The sequence below is a fragment of the Perca flavescens genome, chromosome 24, assembly GCF_004354835.1.
Source record: "Perca flavescens isolate YP-PL-M2 chromosome 24, PFLA_1.0, whole genome shotgun sequence".
NCBI classification, from domain to species: domain Eukaryota; kingdom Metazoa; phylum Chordata; class Actinopteri; order Perciformes; family Percidae; genus Perca; species Perca flavescens.
Genome location: NC_041354.1, coordinates 422473 through 447472, shown reverse-complemented (window position 1 = coordinate 447472; position 25000 = coordinate 422473). Strand labels below are relative to the sequence as shown.

The 25000-nt window shown below is 45.3% G+C and overlaps 2 protein-coding genes across 2 annotated transcripts in view; one reads left to right on the top strand and one right to left on the bottom strand.

The window, feature by feature from the left end:
- Positions 1 to 25000, top strand: part of LOC114551242 (NLR family CARD domain-containing protein 3) — a 314459-nt gene that overhangs the window by 175024 nt on the left and 114435 nt on the right. The gene's annotated exons all lie outside the window — the stretch shown is intronic.
- Positions 9091 to 25000, bottom strand: part of fmnl2b (formin-like 2b) — a 31053-nt gene continuing 15143 nt past the window's right edge. The window contains exons 13-27 of the mRNA XM_028571903.1: positions 24668 to 24769; positions 22583 to 22803; positions 20329 to 20472; positions 20038 to 20210; positions 19220 to 19344; positions 17439 to 17641; positions 15414 to 15648; positions 14934 to 15002; positions 14712 to 14792; positions 14495 to 14624; positions 14210 to 14370; positions 13378 to 13479; positions 12744 to 12836; positions 10095 to 10218; positions 9091 to 9179 (exon numbers count right to left, since the gene is read on the bottom strand). Of these exons, the coding sequence (XP_028427704.1) occupies positions 9091 to 9179; positions 10095 to 10218; positions 12744 to 12836; positions 13378 to 13479; positions 14210 to 14370; positions 14495 to 14624; positions 14712 to 14792; positions 14934 to 15002; positions 15414 to 15648; positions 17439 to 17641; positions 19220 to 19344; positions 20038 to 20210; positions 20329 to 20472; positions 22583 to 22803; positions 24668 to 24769 (2052 nt within the window). The remainder of the gene's footprint in view (positions 9180 to 10094; positions 10219 to 12743; positions 12837 to 13377; positions 13480 to 14209; positions 14371 to 14494; positions 14625 to 14711; positions 14793 to 14933; positions 15003 to 15413; positions 15649 to 17438; positions 17642 to 19219; positions 19345 to 20037; positions 20211 to 20328; positions 20473 to 22582; positions 22804 to 24667; positions 24770 to 25000) is intronic.

Sequence of the window (25000 nt, the reverse complement as noted above, 5' to 3'; positions counted from 1 at the left end):
GTCAGGCCCGATTGTCTTTAATCTTTTCCTGTTTAATAAATAAAAAATGAAATGAAAATGAAACAGTTCCCATGGGGAGGGAAGGAGACTCAGGTAATGTAACCTGTTAACTGTTACACGGTTAGGTTATAATAGCTCTATATGAACTATCTGCACGAGTTTAATATTTAATATTTAGTGTGTGTGTGTGTGTGTGTGTGTGTGTGTGTGTGTGTGTGTGTGTGTGTGTGTAGGTTATAAGATTTAAACTATCTGCACGAGTTTAATATTTAGTATTTAGTCTGTGTGTGTGTGTGTGTGTGTGTGTGTGTGTGTGTGTGTGTGTGTGTGTGTGTGTGTGTGTGTGTGTGTGTGTGTGTGTGTGTGTGTGTGTGTCTGTGTGGTAGGTTATAAGATTTAAACTATCTGCACGAGTTTAATATTTAATATTTAGTGTGTGTGTGTGTGTGTGTGTGTGTCTCTGTGGTAGGTTATAAGATTTAAACTATCTGCACGAGTTTAATATTTAATATTTGGTGTGTGTGTCTGTGTGTGTGTGTGTGTGTGTGTGGTAGGTTATAATATATAAACTATCTGCACGAGTTTAATATTTAATATTTAGTGTGTGTGTGTGTGTCTGTGTGGTAGGTTATAATATATAAACTGTGCACGAGTTTAATATTTAAAAATAAAGATAAAGCTGTGATTGGTCCCGCAATAACTGACAAAAACAAAAGTGTGTGTGTGTGTGTGTGTGTGTGTGTGTGTGTGTGTGTGTGTCTGTCTCTCTGTCTCTGTGTGTATGTGTGTCTGTCTCTCTGTGTGTGTGTGTGTGTGTGTGTGTGTGTGTGTGTGTGTGTGTGTGTCTTTGTATGGCCTATTCTGATCGGCTTTTTTTTTTAAATGTAATGATGCAAGGTGTTGTGTGTGTGTGTCTTTGTGTCTGTCTGTTTGTGTGTGTGTGTGTCTGTGTGTGTGTGTGTGTGTCTTTAGATGCAACAACATTAATACATATTATGGTCATATTGTTTGTCGGGCGAAACCTTGTAAATCCTAAAAGCTTTCTGCTGAAAGAGATAAAATATAATCCATAAAACACGTTATACACATAATATATATATATATATGTGTGTGTGTGTGTGTTTAAGTAACACATATGTTTAGTTCATGTTAAGACGTTTGTGTGACGTTGTTTGAAGGTTGTGAAATGAGCTTTGAAGATTGAAGTTTAAATCTTTCTGATCGAACTAAACTTCATTCAGCATTAACAGACAGGAAGTTGACAGGAAGTAGACAGGAAGTAGCTAGGGTGTGTTTTATTTCCACACCACAGAGTGCAGAATCACCAACAACCAACAAACACCAAACAGAACCAAACGCTTCAAATAGAAAATGTTTTTACACGTAGAAAACTTTGTGCTGTTTCACTTTTTTTGTCTTTTTTCAGACTTTAAATAATGAAAGAAGGGGGGGGTTTGATGGGGGATGACATCGTCACACAGACTCTGGGGGGAATGACATCATCACACAGACTCCAGAAACTGAAGGAACCAAGGACTTCTCACAGTCACCTTTTCTCAGATAAACTTAACGATCGCCGTAATATCGCACGATTTCACACGTTCGTTACGTTCTAGTTTATCCAGGTGTGTCCATGTTTTACAGGTGTGTCCATGTTTTACAGGTGTGTCCATGTTTAACAGGTGTGTCCAGGTGTGTCCAGGTGTGTCCATGTTTTACAGGTGTGTCCATGTTTTCAGGTGTGTTCATGTTTTACAGGTGTGTCCATGTGTGTCCATGTTTTACAGGTGTGTCCAGGTGTGTCCATGTTTTACAGGTGTGTCCACGTTTTACAGGTGTGTTCATATTTTACAGGTGTGTCCAAGATTGTTCATGTTTTACAGGCGTGTCCATGTTTTACAGGTGTGTCCATGTTTTACAGGTGTGTTCCTGTTTTACAGGTGTGTCCAGGTGTGTTCATGTTTTACAGGTGTGTTCATGTTTTACAGGTGTGTCCATGTTTTACAGGTGTGTCCATGTTTTACAGGTGTGTTCACGTTTTACAGGTGTGTCGATGTTTTACAGGTGTGTCCATGTGTGTTCATGTTTTACAGGTGTGTTCATGTTTTACAGGTGTGTCCATGTTTTACAGGTGTGTCCAGGTGTGTCCATGTTTTACATGTGTGTCCATGTTTTACAGGTGTGTCCATGTGTGTCCATATTTTACAGGTGTGTCCATGTGTGTTCATGTTTTACAGGTGTGTTCATGTTTTACAGGTGTGTCCAGGTGTGTCCATGTTTTACAGGTGTGTCCAGGTGTGTCCATGTTTTACAGGTGTGTCCATGTGTGTCCATATTTTACAGGTGTGTCCATGTGTGTCCATGTTTTACAGGTGTGTCCATGTTTTACAGGTTTTACAGGTGTGTCCAGATTTTACATGTGTGTCCAGGTGTGTCAAGGTGTGTCCATGTTTTACAGGTGTGTCCATGTTTTACAGGTGTGTTCATGTTTTACAGGTGTGTCCAGGTGTGTTCATGTTTTACAGGTGTGTTCATGTTTTACAGGTGTGTCCATGTTTTACAGGTGTGTTCACGTTTTACAGGTGTGTCGATGTTTTACAGGTGTGTCCATGTGTGTCCATATTTTACAGGTGTGTCCATGTGTGTCCATGTTTTACAGGTGTGTCCATGTTTTACAGGTGTGTCCATGTTTTACAGGTTTTACAGGTGTGTCCAGATTTTACATGTGTGTCCAGGTGTGTCCAGGTTTGTCCATGTTTTACAGGTGTGTCCATGTTTTACAGGTGTGTTCATGTTTTACAGGTGTGTCCAGGTGTGTTCATGTTTTACAGGTGTGTTCATGTTTTACAGGTGTGTCCATGTTTTACAGGTGTGTCCAGGTGTGTTCATGTTTTACAGGTGTGTTCATGTTTTACAGGTGTGTCCATGTTTTACAGGTGTGTTCACGTTTTACAGGTGTGTCGATGTTTTACAGGTGTGTCCAGGTGTGTCGATGTTTTACAGGTGTGTCCATGTTTTACAGGTGTGTTCATGTTTTACAGGTGTGTCCAGGTGTGTTCATGTTTTACAGGTGTGTTCATGTTTTACAGGTGTGTCCATGTTTTACAGGTGTGTTCACGTTTTACAGGTGTGTCGATGTTTTACAGGTGTGTCCAGGTGTGTCGATGTTTTACAGGTGTGTCCATGTGTGTCCATGTTTTACAGGTGTGTCCATGTGTGTTAATGTTTTACAGGTGTGTCCATGTGTGTTCATGTTTTACAGGTGTGTCCATGTTTTACAGATGTGTCCAGGTGTGTTCATGTTTTACAGGTGTGTCCATGTTTTACAGGTTTGTCCAGGTGTGTCCATGTTTTACAGGTGTGTCCAGGTTTTACAGGTGTGTCCATGTGTGTCCAGGTTTTAAAGGTGTTTCCAGGTGTGTCCATGTTTTACAGGTGTGTCCAGGTGTGTCCATGTTTTACAGGTGTGTCCAGGTGTGTCCATGTGTATCCACCTATGTCTGTTTTACAGGTGTGTCCAGGTGTGTCCATGTTTTACAGGTGTGTCCAGGTTTTACAGGTGTGTCCATGTGTGTCCAGGTGTGTCCAGGTTTTATAGGTGTGTCCAGGTGTGTCCATGTTTTACAGGTGTGTCCATGTTTTACAGGTGTGTCCATGTTTTGCAGGTGTGTCCAGGTGTGTCCATGTTTTACAGGTGTGTCCATGTTTTACAGGTGTGTCCATGTTTTACAGGTGTGTCCAGGTTTTACAGGTGTGTCTAGGTTTTACAGGTGTCTGTTTTTACAGGTGTGTCTGTTTTACAGGTGTGTCCATGTTTTACAGGTGTGTCCTTGTTTTACAGATGTGTCCATGTTTTACAGGTGTGTCCATGTTTTACAGGTGTGTCCAGTCCAGGTGTGTCCATGTTTTACATGTGTGTCCAGGTGTGTCAATGTTTTACAGGTGTGTCCATGTTTTACAAGTGTGTCCAGTCCAGGTGTGTCTATGTTTTACAGGTGTGTCCATGTTTTACAGGTGTGTCCAGGTGTCTCCATGTTTTACATGTATGTCCATGTGTGTCCAGGTGTGTCTATGTTTACAGGTGTGTCCATGTTTTACAGGTGTGTCCAGGTGTGTCCCCCTCAGAGCCTCCCCAGCAGTCTGATGTTACATCTTCATGTTAAACATCAATAACTCCTGAATCTGGTCAGTTTATCCTGAAAGTCTTCTTACACCTGTACCGTGTTTAAGGGTTAGGGTCTGTTAAAGAGGTGTTACCTGTAACATGTTTAAAGGTCCCATGACATGGTGATCTTTGGATGCTTTTATATAGGCCTTAGTGGTCCCCTAATACTGTATCTGAAGTCTCTTTTATATAGACCTTAGTGGTCCCCTAATACTGTATCTGAAGTCTCTTTATATAGACCTTAGTGGTCCCCTAATACTGTATCTGAAGTCTCTTTTATATAGACCTTAGTGGTCCCCTAATACTGTATCTGAAGTCTCTTTTATGTAGACCTCAGTGGTCCCCTAATACTGTATCTGAAGTCTCTTTTATATAGACCTTAGTGGTCCCCTAATACTGTATCTGAAGTCTCTTTTATATAGACCTTAGTGGTCCCCTAATACTGTATCTGAAGTCTCTTTTATATAGGCCTTAGTGGTTCCCTAATAATGTATCTGAAGTCTCTTTTATATAGACTTTAGTGGTCCCCTAATACTGTATCTGAAGTCTCTTTTATATAGACCTTAGTGGCCCCTAAGACCTATATAAAAGATACTTCAGATACAGTATTAGGAGACCACTAAGGTCTATATAAAAGCATCCAAAGAGCCCCATACCATGGGATGCTTTAGGGTATGTTGTTATAGAGATGTTTTGATACTAGTTTTTCCTTCCTGATACTGAGTACAGATCTGATACCAGTGTGTTAATAACTACGTATATATTTGACTATGTTTTAAGAGCTGTATACCTTTGTCCCTGTATGGATGGGTTGGTTGTGGTTCTGGCTCAGGTGAAACTGTATAAATGCCACAGAACTTTCTTATATTATCCAGTTTGACAGCGGGTCAAAAAACATGAATAAACTACTTTTAAAGTAGATTTTCTTCGGGGCTAGATGACGGATTAGTTCGGTGTATAAACTGCTCACCGATACCAAAGTTTAGGAAGAATCGGAGGCTTTCGACGTGTTGTCGCCCTGTTTCTGCTACAGCACCACTCACAGGCAGCACGTTTTAAAGGAGACCTATTATGCTTCCTCTGTATTTCTTTCATATCTATAATGTTTCAATGTCAGATGTTAAAGGTGCACCATGAGTTCCTGCATGACGTCACTTCTGTTGACCCCCATGTTTCCGTAACGGTCATGACTAACTGACTTAAACGTGCGGTATAGTCGCCGCAGCCGGCCTATCGAGCACCAGTGTGACATCATGGGAGCTCCGTAACTGTTTCTACTCCTGCGTGGTTGCAGTCTTCTCTTGAACAGAGGGGGCGCTAATGAGGAAAGGCCGACTTTGCTCTTTCTACGGACTAGAAGAAGAAGAAGGTGGTAAACAACGGCAGAACTGGCAGCAGTATTGGCGTCAGTGCTGTGATCTGATTGGATGAGCTACTTGGTGGGATCAAGCCTTTCATTTACCATAAAAGAGCTCATCTTAACCCAGTAAGTTTACCAGAAAGACTTGGGCTGTGTCCTAAACCGCACACTTCCATCAGTGCACTGCTAACACTCACTGCTAACGCTCACTGCTAACGCTCACTGACCACTTCCTGCCGTAGTGCCACTTTAGATGGTTAGTGTCGTCCCAAAATGAACACTTACCGGAAATGAATAGCGGTCGGCTCAGCTCGCCGCCTCTGAAAATCTGAGTAAAATCTTTTAAACTGACCTTTGTTGATCTGAAATGAAGACAGATTCAGCAGCTGCACAGACTATTTCTCTCTCCAAATGTTTTCAGAAACATGTTTCGGTGAACTATTTTGTACAATATGAGATCGGATTCTGAACGAGACACTATGATGGTCAGGGAGAAACCAGACCCATGTTACGCGTTTGTCCAATCAGCTGCCGGTCGTCATCGCTGGCCCCTCCCCTTTACGCTTCGTAGTCCAGATGGCGCCCGTTTAGTGCGCGTAGTGTCCATCGTTCCACACTGAACTTTTTGACCGTTTTTAGGGCTCATCCTGGTACTTTCAGTGCGTTATCTACACAATACACTTAAAACTAAGTGTTAGAAGTGTGACAGTAGGTGGTCTGAGACACAGCCTTGCAGTCACTCTGAGAGTCCTGGCATCACGTTGCCCTCGAGCTCGTGCATGCTTCCTGTTTCTGCTGTAGAGTGGATGTGACTAAGTCCCACCCCTCCCCCAACCATCTTGTCAGTGATTGGCTGGAATGTGGTTTGTTGTATTTTGGTGCACAGCCTGTGCCCCTAGTGTTTGTCTAAAGTTTACGAGCCCTGTGTTGTCTCGTGAGACCGGGCTTTTTTACGGTGTGTTCACGGTGTGTTCAGGGGCCAGGCAGCTAGCAGATCAAGGAAAGATGACTACCATCTGAGACTAAAATGAAATCTTGCTGAAACCATGCAGGAACTCATAGTGCACCTTTAAATGTGGCCAAAGCTTCAAATGAATCGTAAACATATTTCAGAGAAATCCCTGTGAGCTTAAACTTTCACATTTTCCACTGTCCTGAATGCTCGACTTGTATCGGTTATTTCTACGCTATTTCGGTTTCTATGAAGCGTTTTTTTAGGCTATTACTGCAGTGTTTACATTGTCACAAGTAGCTACATGCTAACGCTACGGAAAGCTGCGTAATCTTGGGTGCTAATGTTTTCTTGTTCACATTGCTGCTAGAACATGTCTGGTTCGGTAGTTTTGGGGTTAGAAGCTTTTATCTGTGAGTTTTCCCGTCAACAGTATCGGCTGCGGTAACACTGACCAATCAGAGCTTCTTAAAGAGACAGCGCTCCAACGTTAGGGGATCACAGATATATATTCAGACAGATTTTATGAGAAACATTTAGTTTTCTGAACATTAAAGCATGTAAACACGTTCTAGTAGAATCACAGAATACAGAATATAAGAGGTCTCCTTAAAAACACAACACCGCAATATATCGACCTTTTTGTAGCGCAAGGTTTCTGCATTAAAATACTAAAGTTATGTTTTTTGGATAGACATGTTTGAGACAGGTTTTTAAAGTTTCTGCCTGTGTGGCTCTGGTCGGTGCTAGCTAACAGGCTAACAGCAGGACTTGAGAAAGGAAGGGTCAGTTTCTGATTGGTGGAGCCAGAGTCACAGATAACCAGAGTTTGGCAAAGATTCAGACTCTTTCGTTTGTGAATGCTAATGCTAACATTAACACTGTTTCCTGTTGTTAATGTGAGTTAACTTTAGTTTGTGAATGCTAATGCTAACGCTAACGCTAACAGTGTTTCCTGTTAATGTGTAAAAGGGGCCAGACTCTGCGTATCGGCGGCTCTGGTAAGGCTCATAAATATACAGTAGAACACAATGTAGTGACGGAAGTAGAACCCTGTACAAGATCCAGTTAGAACCACAGACCCAAGGAACCCAGAACCACAGACCTCCAGAACCAGAACCACAGACCGGACTCTGGGTCTGCTGTTAATACTTTAGAGAGTTTTCACTCCTGTAGATCGTTTGCTCTGCCCTGAATCAGCTGATGAGTTTGTAAACTCAGTTTGGTTTGGTTTCACAAAGAGACAAATCCAACTGTAAAGGGCCATCCACACCGAGAACCATAACCATAACCTTAACTATATAACCATAACCAAAACCTTAACTATATAACCATAACCATAACCTTAACTATATAACCATAACCATGACTATACAACGTTCTGACTCTGCTGGACGGTGGAGACCATTCAGCTATATCAACGACATTGGACAACAATATCGTTGGATCACTTTCAGATGTGATCGATAGAAACACTGACAGCCAATCAGAATCCATCTGAGTTAACAACATGACATGGTGGAGAGAGACACTGACAGCCAATCAGAATCCATCTGAGTTTACAATATGACATGGTGGAGAGAGACACTGACAGCCAATCAGAATTCATCTGAGTTTACAATATGACATGGTGGAGAGAAACACTGACAGCCAATCAGAATCCATCTGAGTTAACAACATGACATGGTGGAGAGAGACACTGACAGCCAATCAGAGTCCATCTCTCTGTAGCGCTGGGCTCCGCTGTTTTGTGGCGCCCACGGACCCACGACAGCCTTTTATGTTCATAAAGGTTAAATCCACATATATGTAAGATATTACTACAGACATTCCTCTAATCTCACGCTGCAGCTCCTGCTGTATAACTTACGTGGGTAGTTGCTCACCGTTACAGTCGCGGTTATAGTCGCGGTTAATATTATGGTGCTCAGTATGGACGGCCCTTTAGGCTCTGCTTTGCGGGCGTCTGTCTCCACCTTCAACCCAAACTAACCAAAGCAGATGTGAAAGACCCTAAAATCGCCCAGTTCTTGACTGGAGTTTGGTTTGGTTGGAACATTTCGCAGAGGTCAGTGGTGTCTGGGAACCCTCTCTGTGCACAAACTGAGCAATAAAATAACAGAAAACATCAATCATATCCATCAGAAATGTTCAAAGTGCTAATTGTTCCCGACGATTGGAAGTGGGCGTGGCCAGCTAAAGAAAACTCGCCAAACATGCTGTCAGAGAAACTTTCTCTCTCTGATGAAGTGTCTCTCTCTCCTGATCTGGGCCGAGGGGAATGTTTGGGCCACCAGCCAATGTTGAGTCCTCATCAAGGTACATGTAAGTGTAGGAAACCTCGGTGATGTCCCCATCTGTCCTCTTGGTATTAAAAGGTCTTCTTTTTAAGTTTCTCTGAATGCTCTTCATGTCTTTTTGTTGTGTGCTTGTTGGTGGTTATGTGCCGACACATTGGGGCAGCTAGAGGACAGTTTCCCACGCCATTGGCCGTAGTCGGTGTTGGTTTCAGGCCCTGTCTCTCTCTCTCTCTCTCTCCGATGTCTCTGTCTGATCTATCTCTTTCTCAGAAGAAATGTCTCTCTGAGGTAATGTCTGTCTCCGATGTCTCTCTCAGTAATGCTCCTCGGCGTGGGCGGGGTCACAGAAGAAGCGAGAGCTGCGTTTGGCCGATCGGGCCGTGAAGGGGACGGTCTTCAGAGCTGCAGGTGAGAGAGAGAACCAATCAGAAAACAGACAGGGGACAGACGGGAGACAGACGGGAGACAGACAGGAGACAGACACGGGACAGACAGGAGACAGACAGGACACATACAGGGGACAGACAGGGGACAGTCAGGAGACAGATGGGAGACAGTCAGGAGACAATCGGGAGACAGACAGGAGACAGTCGGGAGAAAGACAGGGGACAGTCGGGAAAAAGACAGGGGACAGACAGGACACATACAGGAGACAGATGGGAGACAGTCAGGAGACAGTCGGGAAACAGACAGGGGACAGACAGGACACATACAGGAGACAGATGGGAGACAGTCGGGAGACAGACAGGAGACAGTCAGGAGACAGACAGGACACATACAGGAGACAGATGGGAGACAGTCGGGAGACAGACAGGAGACAGACAGGGGACAGACAGGACACCAAACAGGAGACAGACAGGAGACAGACAAGAGACCAAACAGGAGACAGTCAGGAGACAGACTGGACACATACAGGAGACAGATGGGAGACAGTCGGGAGACAGACAGGAGACAGTCAGGAGACAGACTGGACACATACAGGAGACAGATGGGAGACAGTCGGGAGACAGACAGGAGACAGACAGGAGACAGTCGGGAGACAGACAGGAGAAAGTTGGGAGACAGACAGGAGACAGACAGGGGACAGATAGGAGACAGTCAGGGGACAGTCGGGAGACAGACAGGAGACAGTCGGGAGACAGACAGGAGAAAGTTGGGAGACCGATAGGAGACAGTCAGGGGACAGTCGGAGACAGACAGGAGAAAGTCGGGAGACAGATAGGAGACAGTCGGGAGACAGACAGGACACATACAGGAGACAGATGGGAGACAGACAGGAGACAGACAGGAGACAGCAGGTTTTATGTGCGTGTTTACCTGTGATGATGTCCTCAATGGCGCCGTCTTTTCCTTCGTAAACATGGCGGCTGTCCTTTCCCTGTCGTCGTCTGAGCTCTGAGAGCAACTCCTGCTGCTGTTTCTTCCCCCCGTGGGGGGGGGACTGGGGGGGGGCAATGTTAGGACCTCAAATACCACTTTCAAATCTCACAACAGGTGACAGACATGTTGAACAATGCTCTATACTTTCAATAAGTAAATAAACAACAGAACTACACCCCTAAAGGTCATAGGTCCCAACAGAACTAAACTAAAGGTCATAGGTCCCAACAGAACTAAACTAAAGGTCATAGGTCCCAACAGAACTAAACACCTAAAGGTCATAGGTCCCAACAGAACTAAACTAAAGGTCATAGGTCCCAACAGAACTAAACTAAAGGTCATAGGTCCCAACAGAACTAAACTAAAGGTCATAGGTCCCAACAGAACTAAACTAAAGGTCATAGGTCCCAACAGAACTAAACCCCTAAAGGTCATAGGTCCCAAAAGAACTAAACCCCTAAAGGTCATAGGTCCCAACAGAACTAAACTAAAGGTCATAGGTCCCAACAGAACTAAACTAAAGGTCATAGGTCCCAACAGAACTAAACTAAAGGTCATAGGTCCCAACAGAACTAAACCCCTAAAGGTCATAGGTCCCAAAAGAACTAAACCCCTAAAGGTCATAGGTCCCAACAGAACTAAACTAAAGGTCATAGGTCCCAACAGAACTAAACAAAAGGTCATAGGTCCCAACAGAACTAAACTAAAGGTCATAGGTCCCAACAGAACTAAACCCCTAAAGGTCATAGGTCCCAACAAAACTAAACTAAAGGTCATAGGTCCCAACAGAACTAAACCCCTAAAGGTCATAGGTCCCAACAGAACTAAACTAAATGTCATAGGTCCCAACAGAACTAAACTAAAGGTCATAGGTCCCAACAAAACTAAACTAAAGGTCATAGGTCCCAACAGAACTAAACTAAAGGTCATAGGTCCCAACAGAACTAAACTAAAGGTCATAGGTCCCAACAGAACTAAACTAAATGTCATAGGTCCCAACAGAACTAAACCCCTAAAGGTCATAGGTCTCAACAGAACTAAACCCCTAAAGGTCATAGGTCCCAACAGAACTAAACTAAAGGTCATAGGTCCCAACAGAACTAAACCCCTAAAGGTCATAGGTCCCAACAAAACTAAACTAAAGGTCATAGGTCCCAACAGAACTAAACCCCTAAAGGTCATAGGTCCCAACAGAACTAAACTAAATGTCATAGGTCCCAACAGAACTAAACTAAAGGTCATAGGTCCCAACAAAACTAAACTAAAGGTCATAGGTCCCAACAGAACTAAACTAAAGGTCATAGGTCCCAACAGAACTAAACTAAATGTCATAGGTCCCAACAGAACTAAACCCCTAAAGGTCATAGGTCTCAACAGAACTAAACCCCTAAAGGTCATAGGTCCCAACAGAACTAAACTAAAGGTCACAGGTCCCAACAGAACTAAATTAAAGGTCATCAGTCCCAACAGAACTAAACCCCTAAAGGTCATAGGTCCCAACAGAACTAAACCCTTAAAGGTCATAGGTCCCAACATAACTAAACTAAAGGTCATAGGTCCCAACATAACTAAACCCCTAAAGGTCATAGGTCCCAACAGAACTAAACTAAAGGTCATAGGTCCCAACAGAACTAAACTAAAGGTCACAGGTCCCAACAGAACTAAACCCCTAAATGTCATAGGTCCCAACAGAACTAAACTAAAGGTCATAGGTCCCAACAGAACTAAACCCCTAAAGGTCATAGGTTCCAACAGAACTAAACCACTAAAGGTCATAGGTCCCAACAGAACTAAACCCCTAAAGGTCATAGGTCCCAACAGAACTAAACTAAAGTTCATAGGTCCCAACAGAACTAAACTAAAGGTCATAGGTCCCAACAGAACTAAATCCCTAAAGGTCATAGGTCCCAAAAGAACTAAACCCCTAAAGGTCATAGGTCCCAAAAGAACTAAACCACTAAAGGTCATAGGTCCCAACAGAACTAAACCCCTAAAGGTCATAGGTCCCAACAGAACTAAACTAAAGTTCATAGGTCCCAACAGAACTAAACTAAAGGTCATAGGTCCCAACAGAACTAAATCCCTAAAGGTCATAGGTCCCAAAAGAACTAAACCCCTAAAGGTCATAGGTCCCAAAAGAACTAAACCACTAAAGGTCATAGGTCCCAACAGAACTAAACCCCTAAAGGTCATAGGTCCCAACAGAACTAAACTAAAGGTCATAGGTCCCAACAGAACTAAACTAAAGGTCATAGGTCCCAACAGAACTAAACTAAAGGTCATAGGTCCCAACAGAACTAAACCCCTAAAGGTCATAGGTCCCAACAGAACTAAACTAAAGGTCATAGGTCCCAACAGAACTAAACCCCTAAAGGTCATAGGTCCCAACAGAACTAAACCGCTAAAGGTCATAGGTCCCAACAGAACTAAACTAAAGATCATAGGTCCCAACAGAACTAAACCCCTAAAGGTCATAGGTCCCAACAGAACTAAACCGCTAAAGGTCATAGGTCCCAACAGAACTAAACTAAAGGTCACAGGTCCCAACAGAACTAAACCCCTAAAGGTCATAGGTCCCAGTCTGACCTTGGTCTCCTCCTGGTCCTCGTCCTCTTGTTCCAGTTTCTCCAACAACATTTGTTCCTGACGCCTCCTCTGCTCGTTCTCCTCCTCCGCCAGCTATACACACATTAAGTACACAGCACACATTAAATACACGTTAAATACACATTAAATACACATTAAACACACACACCATGTTCTAGTCTGAGACATAAACATCAAAGGTACCGTGTAGGGTTAGGGGGTCTACTCACCCTGTGGATTAGATGGTTAGGGGGTCTACTCACACTGTGGGTTGGGGGTTAGGGGGTCTACTCAATCTGTGGGTTAGGGGGTTTGGGGTCTACTCACCCTGTGGGTTAGGGGGGGGTACTCACCCTGTGGGTTAGGGGGGTCTACTCACCCTGTGGGTTAGGGGTTAGGGGGGTACTCACCCTGTGGGTTAAGGGGTTAGGGGGGGTCTACTCACCCTGTGGGTTAGGGGGTTAGGGGGGTCTACTCACCCTGTGGGTTAAGGGGTTAGGGGGGGTCTACTCACCCTGTGGGTTAGGGGGGTCTACTCACCCTGTGGGTTAAGGGGTTAGGGGGGTCTACTCACCCTGTGGGTTAGGGGGGTCTACTCACCCTGTGGGTTAAGGGGTTAGGGGGGTCTACTCACCCTGTAGGCTTTAATGAAACGGACGAAGATCGGGAAGAAGACGGACGGTGGCATTGTCTTGGAACTCTCGCCAAAAAATTTCACCACGTCTTCAAATGCGTCCTGAAGTAAATACAGACAGGTTAAATATCAGCACATGAGTTACAACAGGAACCCTCTGCCTGTGTGTCTGTGTGTGTCTCTTTGTGTCTGTGTGTGTCTCTTTGTGTGTGTCTGTGTGTGTGTCTCTTTGTGTTTGTGTGTGTATGTCTCTTTGTGTCTGTGTGTGTGTCTGTGTGCTTGTGTGTCTGTGTGCTTGTGTGTCTGTGTTTGTGTGTGTCTTTTTCTGTATGTGTGATTGTGTCTCTGTCTGTGTGTCTGTCTGTGTGTGTGTGTCTCTTTCTGTCTGTGTGCTTGTGTCTCTGTGTGTCTGTATGTGTCTGTGTGCTTGTGTCTCTTTCTGTTTGTCTGTGTGTCTGTGTCTCTTTGTGTCTGTGTGTCTCTTTGTGTCTGTGTGTGTGTCTCTCTCTCTGTGTCTGTGTGTGTATGTCTCTTTCTGTTTGTCTGTGTGTCTGTGTCTCTTTGTGTGTGTATGTCTCTTTGTGTTTGTGTATGTCTCTGTGTCTGTGTATGTCTCTTTGTGCTAGTGTGTCTGTGTTTGTGTGTCTGTGTGTCTCTCTTTGTGTCTGTGTGCTTGTGTCTCTGTCTGTCCGTCTGTGTGTCTGTGTCTCTTTGTGTCTGTGTGTGTCTCTTTGTGTGTGGTGTGTGTCTGTGTGTGTGTGCTTGTCTCTGTGTGTGTGTGTGTGTGTGTGTGTGTGTGTGTGTGTGTGTGTGTGTGTGTGTGCTGAGTCACCTGAGCGATGCGTGCGTCCTCCTGCAGTTTGCTGAGTCGTGACTCGTGTCTGCTGATGAAGTCTTTGAGCGTGGCGTTGTGAAGCACGCTGAACTCCCTCCAGGTTAACTCCATGCCGCGCTGCAGCTCCTTCACATCACACAGCACGTTCTCCAGACTCACTGGGGGGACACAGACACAGACAGGTGTGTGTTTGCTGCGCTCGGATTGGCCAGCCAGGCCTGTTTAATTCAAGGTTTTCTCCAGGCGAGGACAGAGCGGGCTCTGATTGGCTGACAGACTGACCTGCGGCCGCCTTGTCGACGTAGTGCAGCTCGTTGTAGAACAGAGCCTTGGCCGGATATTTCTCTCTCACCACGTTGGAGATGTAATGGAGCAGCGTCTGCGTCCGGTCTGTCGACTTAGTGTCCAGCAGCTGGAAGACAAAAACACATTTACACTGTGTGTGTGTGTGTGTGTGTCTCCATGTGTGTGCGAGTGTGTCTCTGTGTGTGTGTGTTACCAGGTCTAAACTCTGCAGTTTGAATCCGTACACCGCTCCTCTCTTACTGCTGTTCATGTAGTTCCCCAGAGCCAAGATGATCTACAGAAACAACAGGGACAAGTGTAGTGTCACTATATATATATATATATATATATATATATATATATATATATATATATATATATATACACACACACAGATGTTATTCTAATATGTGTTAATGATTAAATGCAGACTAACCTCCAGGATCTTCTTCAGCTTCTGAGACGATTTGATAGAAACTGAAGCAGCTATGATGGCGTGGAGTTGCTACGAGGAAACACAACAAAGAGACAGGTCACATCTACTTGTGAGGTCTGTTACACCACAGATGCATTCTGGGATTGGAGAGAAACTCTCTGTGTTTGCATTTCTATAAACCAATCACAGTTGTCTTGGGCGGAGCTGATCTCCAGACACAGCGATGGTGACTCTGCTAAATAGTCCCTGGAAGGATCTTGTTCTGATGGAACGTTCACCCTGTCTCTGCCTGTCTGTCTCTGCCTGTCTGTCTCTCTACCTCTCTGTCTCTATCTGTTACTCTGCCTGTCTGTCTCTTACCGTGGTTACCATCTGAACGTTGTCGGAGAAGTTTCCTACGAAGGTCATGATGTTCATGTCTCTACCTGTCTGTCTCAATCTGTCTCTACCTGTCTGTCTCTCTATCTGTCTGTCTCTTACCGGGGTTAGCATCTGAACGTTGTCGGAGAAGTTTCCCATGAAGGTCATGATGGTCATGCGCTGGTTGAGGCGTTCGATGCGGCTGAACTGCATCATGAAGCGGTCCTCGTCGCTCAGAGCCTCCACAGGTTTTCTGTCCCTCTCGTATTGCCGTAGAAGCTTCACCTCGGCCTCCGTCGGCAGGAAACGCATCAGACACTCCACGAAGTCAACCCGTACCGACCGCAAGTCAAAGCTGCACAGACACAGGTGAAGCACAGAGGAGACACAGGGGAAACACAGGGGAAACACAGAGGAGACACAGAGGAAACACAGGGGAAACACAGGGGAAACACAGGGGAAACACAGAGGAGACACAGGGGAAACACAGAGGAGACACAGAGGAAACACAGGAAACACAGGGAAGACACAGAGGAGACACAGGGGAAACACAGGGGAGATACAGAGTAGACACAGGGGAAACACAGAGGAGACACAGGGGAGACACAGGTGAAGCACAGAGGAGACACAGGGGAAACACAGAGGAGACACAGAGGAAACACAGGGGAAACGGGGGAAACACAGAGGAAACAGGGGAAACACAGAGGCAACACAGGGGAAACGCAGAGGAAACGGGAAACAGAGGCAACACAGAGGTAACACAGGGGAAACGCAGAGGAAACACAGGGGAAAGGGAAATGCAGATGAAATGCAGGGGAAACACACAGGCAACACAGGGAAAACGGTTTAAATAAAGACTGCTTGTACTGGTCTTACTGTTACTGGCAGACAGTATACTACTTGTACCGGTCTTAATGTTACTAGCAGACAGTATACTGCTTGTACTGGTCTTACTGTTACTAGCAGACAGTATACTGCTTGTACTGGTCTTACTGTTACTAACAGACGTTATACTGCTTGTACTGGTCTTACTGTTACTAACAGACGTTATACTGCTTGTACTGATCTTACTGTTACTGGCAGACATTATACTACTTGTACTGGTCTTACTGTTACTAACAGACGTTATACTGCTTGTACTGGTCTTACTGTTACTAACAGACGTTATACTGCTTGTACTGATCTTACTGTTACTGGCAGACATTATACTACTTGTACTGGTCTTACTGTTACTAACAGACGTTATACTGCTTGTACTGGTCTTACTTTTACTGGCAGACATTATACTACTTGTACTGGTCTTACTGTTACTAACAGACAGTATACTGCTTGTACTGGTCTTACTGTTACTAACAGACGTTATACTGCTTGTACTGGTCTTACTGTTACTAACAGACGTTATACTGCTTGTACTGGTCTTACTGTTACTGGCAGACATTATACTACTTGTACTGGTCTTACTGTTACTAACAGACAGTATACTGCTTGTACTGGTCTTACTGTTACTAACAGACGTTATACTGCTTGTACTGGTCTTACTGTTACTAACAGACGTTATACTGCTTTTACTGGTCTTACTGTTACTGGCAGACATTATACTACTTGTACTGGTCTTACTGTTACTAACAGACGTTATACTGCTTGTACTGGTCTTACTGTTACTGGCAGACATTATACTACTTGTACTGGTCTTACTGTTACTAACAGACGTTATACTGCTTGTACTGGTCTTACTGTTACTGGCAGACATTATACTACTTGTACTGGTCTTACTGTTACTAACAGACGTTATACTGCTTGTACTGGTCTTACTGTTACTGGCAGACGTACTGCTTGCACTGGTCTTACTGTTACTGGCAGACATTATACTACTTGTACTGGTCTTACTGTTACTAACAGACGTTATACTGCTTGTACTGGTCTTACTGTTACTGGCAGACGTACTGCTTGCACTGGTCTTACTGTTACTGGCAGACACTGTACTGCTTGTACTGGTCTTACTGTTACTGGCGGACATTATACTGCTTGTACTGGTCTTACTGTTACTAACAGACGTTATACTGCAGAGTTTAAATAGAGAGCTTCAGATGTTACTGATAAAACATTATAGCTCTTGTGTTGTTCACGTAGTACCGGGGGACCTACGTGTTGATGGCGCGGCAGATGACCTCTGACCCCTGGCCGGCCTTCCTCAGAGTGATGGCCAGGTTTTTGGACCGGTTAGCGTCCAGCAGAGACACTTTGGACGGAGCTTTCTGAGGGAGTTTCTGTCGGGACAGAGTCAGGTCCACCGCGGGACCCTGAGCCTTTGTCTTAAACATCTCCTCAAACTCCTCCACGTTCAGATCCTGGGAGACAGACAGGTACAGAGAGACAGAAAAGGTAGTTAAACAGACTCTTCCACATTCAGATCCTGGGAGACACACAGGTACAGAGAGACAGACAGGTAGTTAAACAGACTCTTCCACATTCAGATCCTGGGAGACAGACAGGTAGTTAAACAGACTCTTCCACATTCAGATCCTGGGAGACAGACAGGTACAGAGAGACAGATGGGTAGATAAAAAGACTCCTCCACGTTCAGATCCTGGGAGACAGACAGGTACAGAGAGACAGATCCTGGGAGACAGACAGGTACAGGCAGACAGATCCTTGGAGACAGACAGGTACAGAAAGACAGACGGGTAGTTAAACTGTCTCTGTGTCTGTCTCCATATCTCTGTCTGTCTCTCTGTGTGTCTCTCCGTGTGTCTCTCTGTCTGTCTCTCTGTGTTTCTCTGTCTGTCTCTCCGTGTGTCTGTCTCTCTGTGTGTCTCTGTCTCTCTCCGTGTGTCTCTCTGTGTGTCTCTGTGTCTGTCTTTCTACGTATCTCTGTCTGTCTCTCTGTGTGTGTGTCTGTCTCTCCGTGTCTCTCTGTGTGTCTCTCTGTCTGGCTCTCTGTGTCTGTCTCTGTCTGTCTCTCTGTGTCTGTCTCTCTGTGTCTGTGTTTCTACGTATCTCTGTCTGTCTCTCTGTGTGTGTGTCTATCTCTCTGTGTCTCTCTGTCTCTCTGTGTGTCTCTCTGTCTGGCTCTCTGTGTATCTCTGTGTCTGTCTGTCTCTCTGTGTATCTCTGTGTGTCTCTGTATCTGTCTCTCTGTGTGTGTGTCTGTGTCTGTCTCTCTGTCTCTCTGTGTGTCTCTCTGTCTGGCTCTCTGTGTATCTCTGTGTCTGTCTGTCTCTCTGTGTATCTCTGTGTGTCTCTGTATCTGTCTCTCTGTGTGTCTCTGTGTCTGTCTCTCTGTGTCTGTCTGGCTCTCTGTGTGTTTCGGTGTCTGTCTCTCCGTGTCTTTGTCTGTCTCTCTGTGTCTCTCTGTCTGCTTCTCTGTGTGTCTCAGTGTCTGTCTCTCCGTGTCTTTGACTGTCTCTCTGTGTCTCTCTGTGTGTCTCTCTGTCATTCTGTGTGTCTCTCTGTCTCTCTGTGTCTCTGTCTGTCTCTCTGTGTCTGTCTCTCTGTGTGTCTCTGTCTCTCTGTGTCTGTCTGTCTCTCTGTGTGCCTCTCTGTGTGTCTCTGTGTCTGCCTCTCTGTGTCTGTCTCTCTGTGTCTGTCTCTCTGTGTGTCTCTGTGTCTGTCTCTCTGTGTCTGTCTCTCTCTGTGTCTGTCTCTCTGTGTATGTCTCTCTGTGTGTCTCTGTGTCTGTCTCTCTGTGTCTGTCTCTCTGTGTCTGTCTGTCTCTCTTTGTGCCTCTCTGTGTGTCTCTGTGTCTGCCTCTCTGTGTCTCTGTGTCTGTCTCTCTGTGTGTCTCTGTGTCTGTCTCTCCGTGTCTCTGTCTGTCTCTCTGTGTATGTGTGTCTGTCTCTCTGTGTGTCTGCCTGTCTCTCCGTGTGTCTCTGTGTCTGTCTCTATGTCTCCATGTCTCCGTGTCTCTCTCTCTGTCTCTGTCTTACCTGCAGGATTGCCTCGTCGTCGATGTCGTTAAAGACGGTCCCGTTGATCTGACTCGGCTTCAGAGCGACCCAGTTCAACACCGGCATCCGGAACTTCGTCTGGATCGGCTTCTTTATCTTCACCGCTGCACAGAGAGACAGACAGGTGAGCAGGGAGAGAGGTGGGCAGGGAGACAGGTGAGCAGGGAGACAGACATGTACGCAGGGAGAGGTGAGCAGGGAGACAGACAGGTGATCAAGGAGACACGTGAACAGAGATAGAGGTGAGCAGGAAGACAGACAGGTGGGCAGGGAGACAGGTGAACAGGAAAACAGGTGGGCAGGGAGACAGGTGGGCAGGGAGACAGACAGGTGAACAGGGAGACAGGTGAGCAGGGATGATGGTATGTTTAAATGTGTAAGGATTGTAGTGAACTTACAGAATAACTTGAGAGGGCCCTCTGTCAGCAGAACAGAGAAACACAAGCATCAGATTATAGTTCATATTTACCATCTGTTTGTGTACAGTTTGTGAAGGCATCTTTTATACTACGGTCAGTGAAGGCATCGTTTAAACTACAGCCTGTGAAGGCATCGTTTAAAATACAGTCTGTGAAGGCATTGTTTAAAATACAGTCTGTGAAGGCATTGTTTAAAATACAGTCTGTGAAGGCATCGTTTAAACTACAGTCTGTGAAGGCATCGTTTAAACTACAGCCAGTGAAGGCATCGTTTATACTACAGTCTGTGAAGGCACCGTTTATACTACGGTCAGTGAAGGCATTGTTTATACTACGGTCAGTGAAGGCATCGTTGACAGCGTGCAGTCGGGTGGTTACCTGCGAGTCCGGAGTTAAAGATGACGGTTGGTGACCCCCCCGAGCCTGGGAGGGGTGGGGCTACAGGGGGGAGGGGGGGGCATGGGGAGGGTGGAGGAGTGGTCGTTGGTCCGACAGGGAGGGGAGGAGGGGGAGGAGGGGAGGAGCCATGGGCGGAGGGCCAGGGAAGGACTCTATAAAGAAGAGAAGAAGAAATGAAGTGGTCAGTGTTGTTTTAATGTTAACGGAGTTAGAACATGTTCTGATCAGGTGATCTATATCAGCGTTGTGATTGGTGGAACTGACGCTCACCTGTGCCTGGCATTGGTGGCGGGGGAGGGGGGGGGCGGCATCCCTGGAGCCCCGCCCATCCCTGGTCCCATGCTGTGATAGGCTACGGTCTCTGGAGCCCCGCCCATCCCTGGTCCCATGCTGTGATAGGCTACGGTCTCTGGACTGAGGTAAGCAACATTAATTAGCACTCATTATCAAACCCAGACAGCTTTAAGTGAATATCCAGTTTCCTTCTCCGCTGCCATGGAAACGGCTGCCACCGGTTTCTAAAATCAGAGTTCTCAGAGCTAGATAACTCCGTTAGTAACCGGGGGATTCCTCCATGTTTACATCGGGTTACTCGTCTGCACATGCTCCGTAGGTTTTAACTGCCCTGCAGTGGTTTCTGACCCGAAATAGAAGACAAGTCAGTTTAAAGGTACCAAACGCTATTGTTGGGACTTTGTAAATTCTAACGTGTTCTAGACTTACTACTATCTGTAAAGGGTCCTGAGACCACTAGACTATCTGTAAAGGGTCCTGAGACCACTAGAAAAAAGTACAGTTACCCAAAACTGAAAAATAATGTACATTTCAGAATTTTACAAAAAGGCCTTTTTCAGGGAACAAGTAATGGGTAAACAAGGTAAAGTTGTTCTGCAGCAATGGAGGTTGATCAAGCTTTGAAAGTTGGTGCTACCAATTCCCCCAGGTGTTCACACTGGTCTGGATTACTTACAGCCCCTCTGTTTGGATAAAGTATTGTTGGAACACACTGTGGTACCGTACCCTCATGAGTATTATATGAACAGTATTGTACTGCAGAAAGTAGTGTGTTGCTATAAAAATGGCGGGAAAAGGGCAATTAACAATGGAAGAGAGACAGACCATCAAAGGGTCCTGAGACCACTAGACTATCTGTAAAGGGTCCTGAGACCACTAGACTATCTGTAACAGGTCCTGAGACCACTAGACTACCCGTAAAGGGTCCTGAGATCACTAGACTATCTGTAACGGGTCCTGAAATAACTAGACTACCTGTAAAGGGTCCTGAGATCACTAGACTATCTGTAAAGGGTCCTCAGATAACTAGACTATCTGTAAAGGGTCCTGAGATCACTAGACTATTTGTAAAGGGTCCTGAGATCACTAGACTATCTGTAAAGGGTCCTGAGATCACTAGACTATCTGTAAAGGGTCCTGAGATCACTAGACTATCTGTGTAACGGGGTCCTGAGATAACTAGACTATCTGTAAAGGGTCCTGAGATCACTAGACTGCCTGTAAAGGGTCCTGAGACCACTAGACTACCTGTAAATGGTCCTGAGACCACTCGACTATCCTGTAAACGGTCCTGAGGTCACTAGACTATCTGTAAAGGGTCCTGAGATCACTAGACTATCTGTAAAGGGTCCTGAGATCACTAGACTATCTGTAACGGGTCCTGAGATAACTAGACTATCTGTAAAGGGTCCTGAGATCACTAGACTGCCTGTAAAGGGTCCTGAGACCACTAGACTATCCTGTAAACGGTCCTGAGGTCACTAGACTACCTGTAAAGGGTCCTGAGGTCACTAGACTCTCTGTAAAGGGTCCTGAGACCACTAGACTACCCGTAAAGGGTCCTGAGACTACTAGACTACCCGTAAAGGGTCCTGAGACCACTAGACTACCTGTAAAGGGTCCTGAGACCACTAGACTACCTGGAAAGGGTCCTGAGACCACTAGACACTCTGTAAAGGGTCCTGAGATCACTAGACTCTCTGTAAAGGCTCCTGAGACCACTAGACTACCTGTAAAGGGTCCCGAGACCACTAGACTCTCTGTAAAGGGTCCCGAGACCACTAGACTCTCTGTAAAGGGTTCTGAGACCACTAGACTCTCTGTAAAGGCTCCTGAGACCACGAGACTACCTGTAAAGGGTCCTGAGACCACTCGACTATCCTGTAAACGGTCCTGAGGTCACTAGACTACCTGTAAAGGGTCCTGAGACCACTCGACTATCCTGTAAAGGGCCCTGAGACCACTAGACTACCTGTAAAGGGTCCTGAGACCACTAGACTCTCTGTAAAGGCTCCTGAGACCACTAGACCCTCTGTAAATGCTCCTAAGACCACTCAACTATCCTGTAAAGGGCCCTGAGACCACTAGACTACCTGTAAAGGGTCCTGAGACCACTCGACTATCCTGTAAAGGGCCCTGAGACCACTAGACTCTCTGTAAAGGGTCCTGAGACCACTAGACTCTCTGTAAAGGGTCCTGAGACCACTAGACTAGCAGTACTGTGTCTCACCTGGGGGACAGGTTGGGGCAGGGAGGGGGGGAGGGTGAGGCAGACTCCCCCACCCCCCCATCCCCCTCCCCTCTGGGTGGTTGGGGGGCTCCAGGTCCTCCGGCCTGCTGGGCCTCCTGGGCCTGGCGCTCCAGACGGGTCTGGCGCCGGATGGTCTGGTCCTTCTCCCGAACCATCCTCCTCAGGGTGTGGACCGTGGAGTTAGTACTCGCATACACATCCTGTACAAATACTACTCATTACTACACATACACTACACATATACTATACAGATACTACACAGATACTACACATATAGTCTGGTACTCATAACTACCCTAACCCTCCTCAGGGTGTGGACCGTGGAGCTGGTGCTTGCATACACTGCAGAGATACTCTGGTACTTTACTACAAATACTCTGGTACTTTACTACACATCCTGCAGAAATACTCATTACTACACATACACTACTGGTCAAAACTTTTAGAACACTCCAATTTTTCTAGTTTTTTATTGAAATCTTAGCTGTTCAAGTCCAATGAATAACTTGAAATTGTGCAAAGGTAAATGGTGAACTGCCTGAGGTTAAAACAAAAGTAAGGTTACCCAAAACTGAAAAATAATGTACATTTCAGAATTTTACAAAAAGGCCTTTTTCAGGGAACAAGAAATGGGTTAACAATGTAAAGCTGTTCTGCAGCAATGGAGGTTGATCAAGCTTTGAAAGTTGGTGCTACCAATTCCCCCAGGTGTTCACACTGGTCTGGATTACTTACACCCCCTCTGTTTGGATAAAAGTATTGTTGGAACACACTGTGGTACCGTACCCTCGTGAGCATTATATGAACAGTATTGTACTGCAGAAAGTAGTGTGTTGCTATAAAAATGTTGGGAAAAAGGCAATTAACAATGGAAGAGAGACAGACCATCATAACACTTAAGAATGTTGGTCTTTCCTACAGAGAAATTGCAAAGAAAGTCAAGGTGTCAGTGAGTACAGTATTCTTCACCATCAAAAGGCACTTAGAAACTGGATGAGACTCTGACAGGAAGAGGTCTGGCAGACCCAAAGCCACAACAGAATCAGAAGACAAGTTTCTGAGAGTCAACAGCTTGCGTGATAGGTGGCTCACAGGACAACAGCTTCAAGCACAGCTTAATAGTGGTCGTAATAAGAAGTCTCAGTTTCAACTGGAAAGAGAAGACTTGGAGCTGCAGGTTTGATAGGTCCAGTTGCAGCAAGAAAGCCATTGGTAAGTAGTCAGAATAAGAAAAAGAGGCTTGCCTGGGCCAAGAAACATCGGCAATGGACTACTGAAGACTGGAAGAAGGTGCTATGGACTGATGAATCAAAATTTGAAATCTTTGGTTCATCACGCAGGATTTTTGTATGCCCTGGAGTAGGCGAAAGGATGGTTCCTCAGTGTGTGACATCAACTGTCAAACATGGAGGAGGAAGCGTGATGGTCTGGGGCTGTTTTGCTGGATCCAGGGTCGGTGATTTGTACAGAGTGAAAGGCATCCTGAACCAAAACGGCTACCACAGCATTTTGCAGCGCCATGCAGTACCCTCTGGTATGGGCCTAGTTGGTCAGGGGTTCATCCTACAGCGAGATAATGACCCAAAACATAAGTCCAAGCTATGTCAGAACTACCTTAGCAAAAAAAGAACAAAATGGTAAGCTTAAAAACCTGGAGTGGCCAGCACAGTCCACAGACTTAAACCCCATTGAGCTGGTTTGGGATGAACTGGACAGAAAAGTGAAAGCAAAGCAACCTACAAGTGCCACACATTTATGGGAACTTCTACAACAGAGTTGGGAAGAACTTTCTGAAGAATATTTGATTTCCATTTGTTCTATTCTTTCATTTCAGAGTACAATAAGACATTGAACTGCATGAATTTCAATAAAAACCTGGAAAAACTGGGGTGTTCTAAAACTATATATATATATATATATATATATATATATATATATATATATATATATATATATATATATATTTTAAGGCTTGGACCCCTAACTACATCATCATAAACAACTGTTTCTGTCTCCATGGTGACCAAATGTGTGTCTGGTCTCCATAGTTACAGGAAGACTGACCCGGATGTGGTCCAGCTCCTTGTTGGTTTGCATCAGCTGTTTCTCCAGCTCAACGATCTTCAGCATTGCTTCATTCTCCACGTCCAGCAGACGCTCCGACATCTGAGTGAGAGACAGGTACACAGAGAGAGAGACAGGTCAGGGAGACAGCTAACCAGAGAGACAGGTACACAGGAATAACGATCTTCAGCATCGCTTCATTCTCCACGTCCAGCAGACGCTCCGACATATGAGAGATAGACGGGTCAGTGAGAGAGAGACACAGGTACACAGAGAGACAGGTCAGACAGACAGCTAAACAGAGAGACAGGTCAGACAGCTAAACAAAGAGAC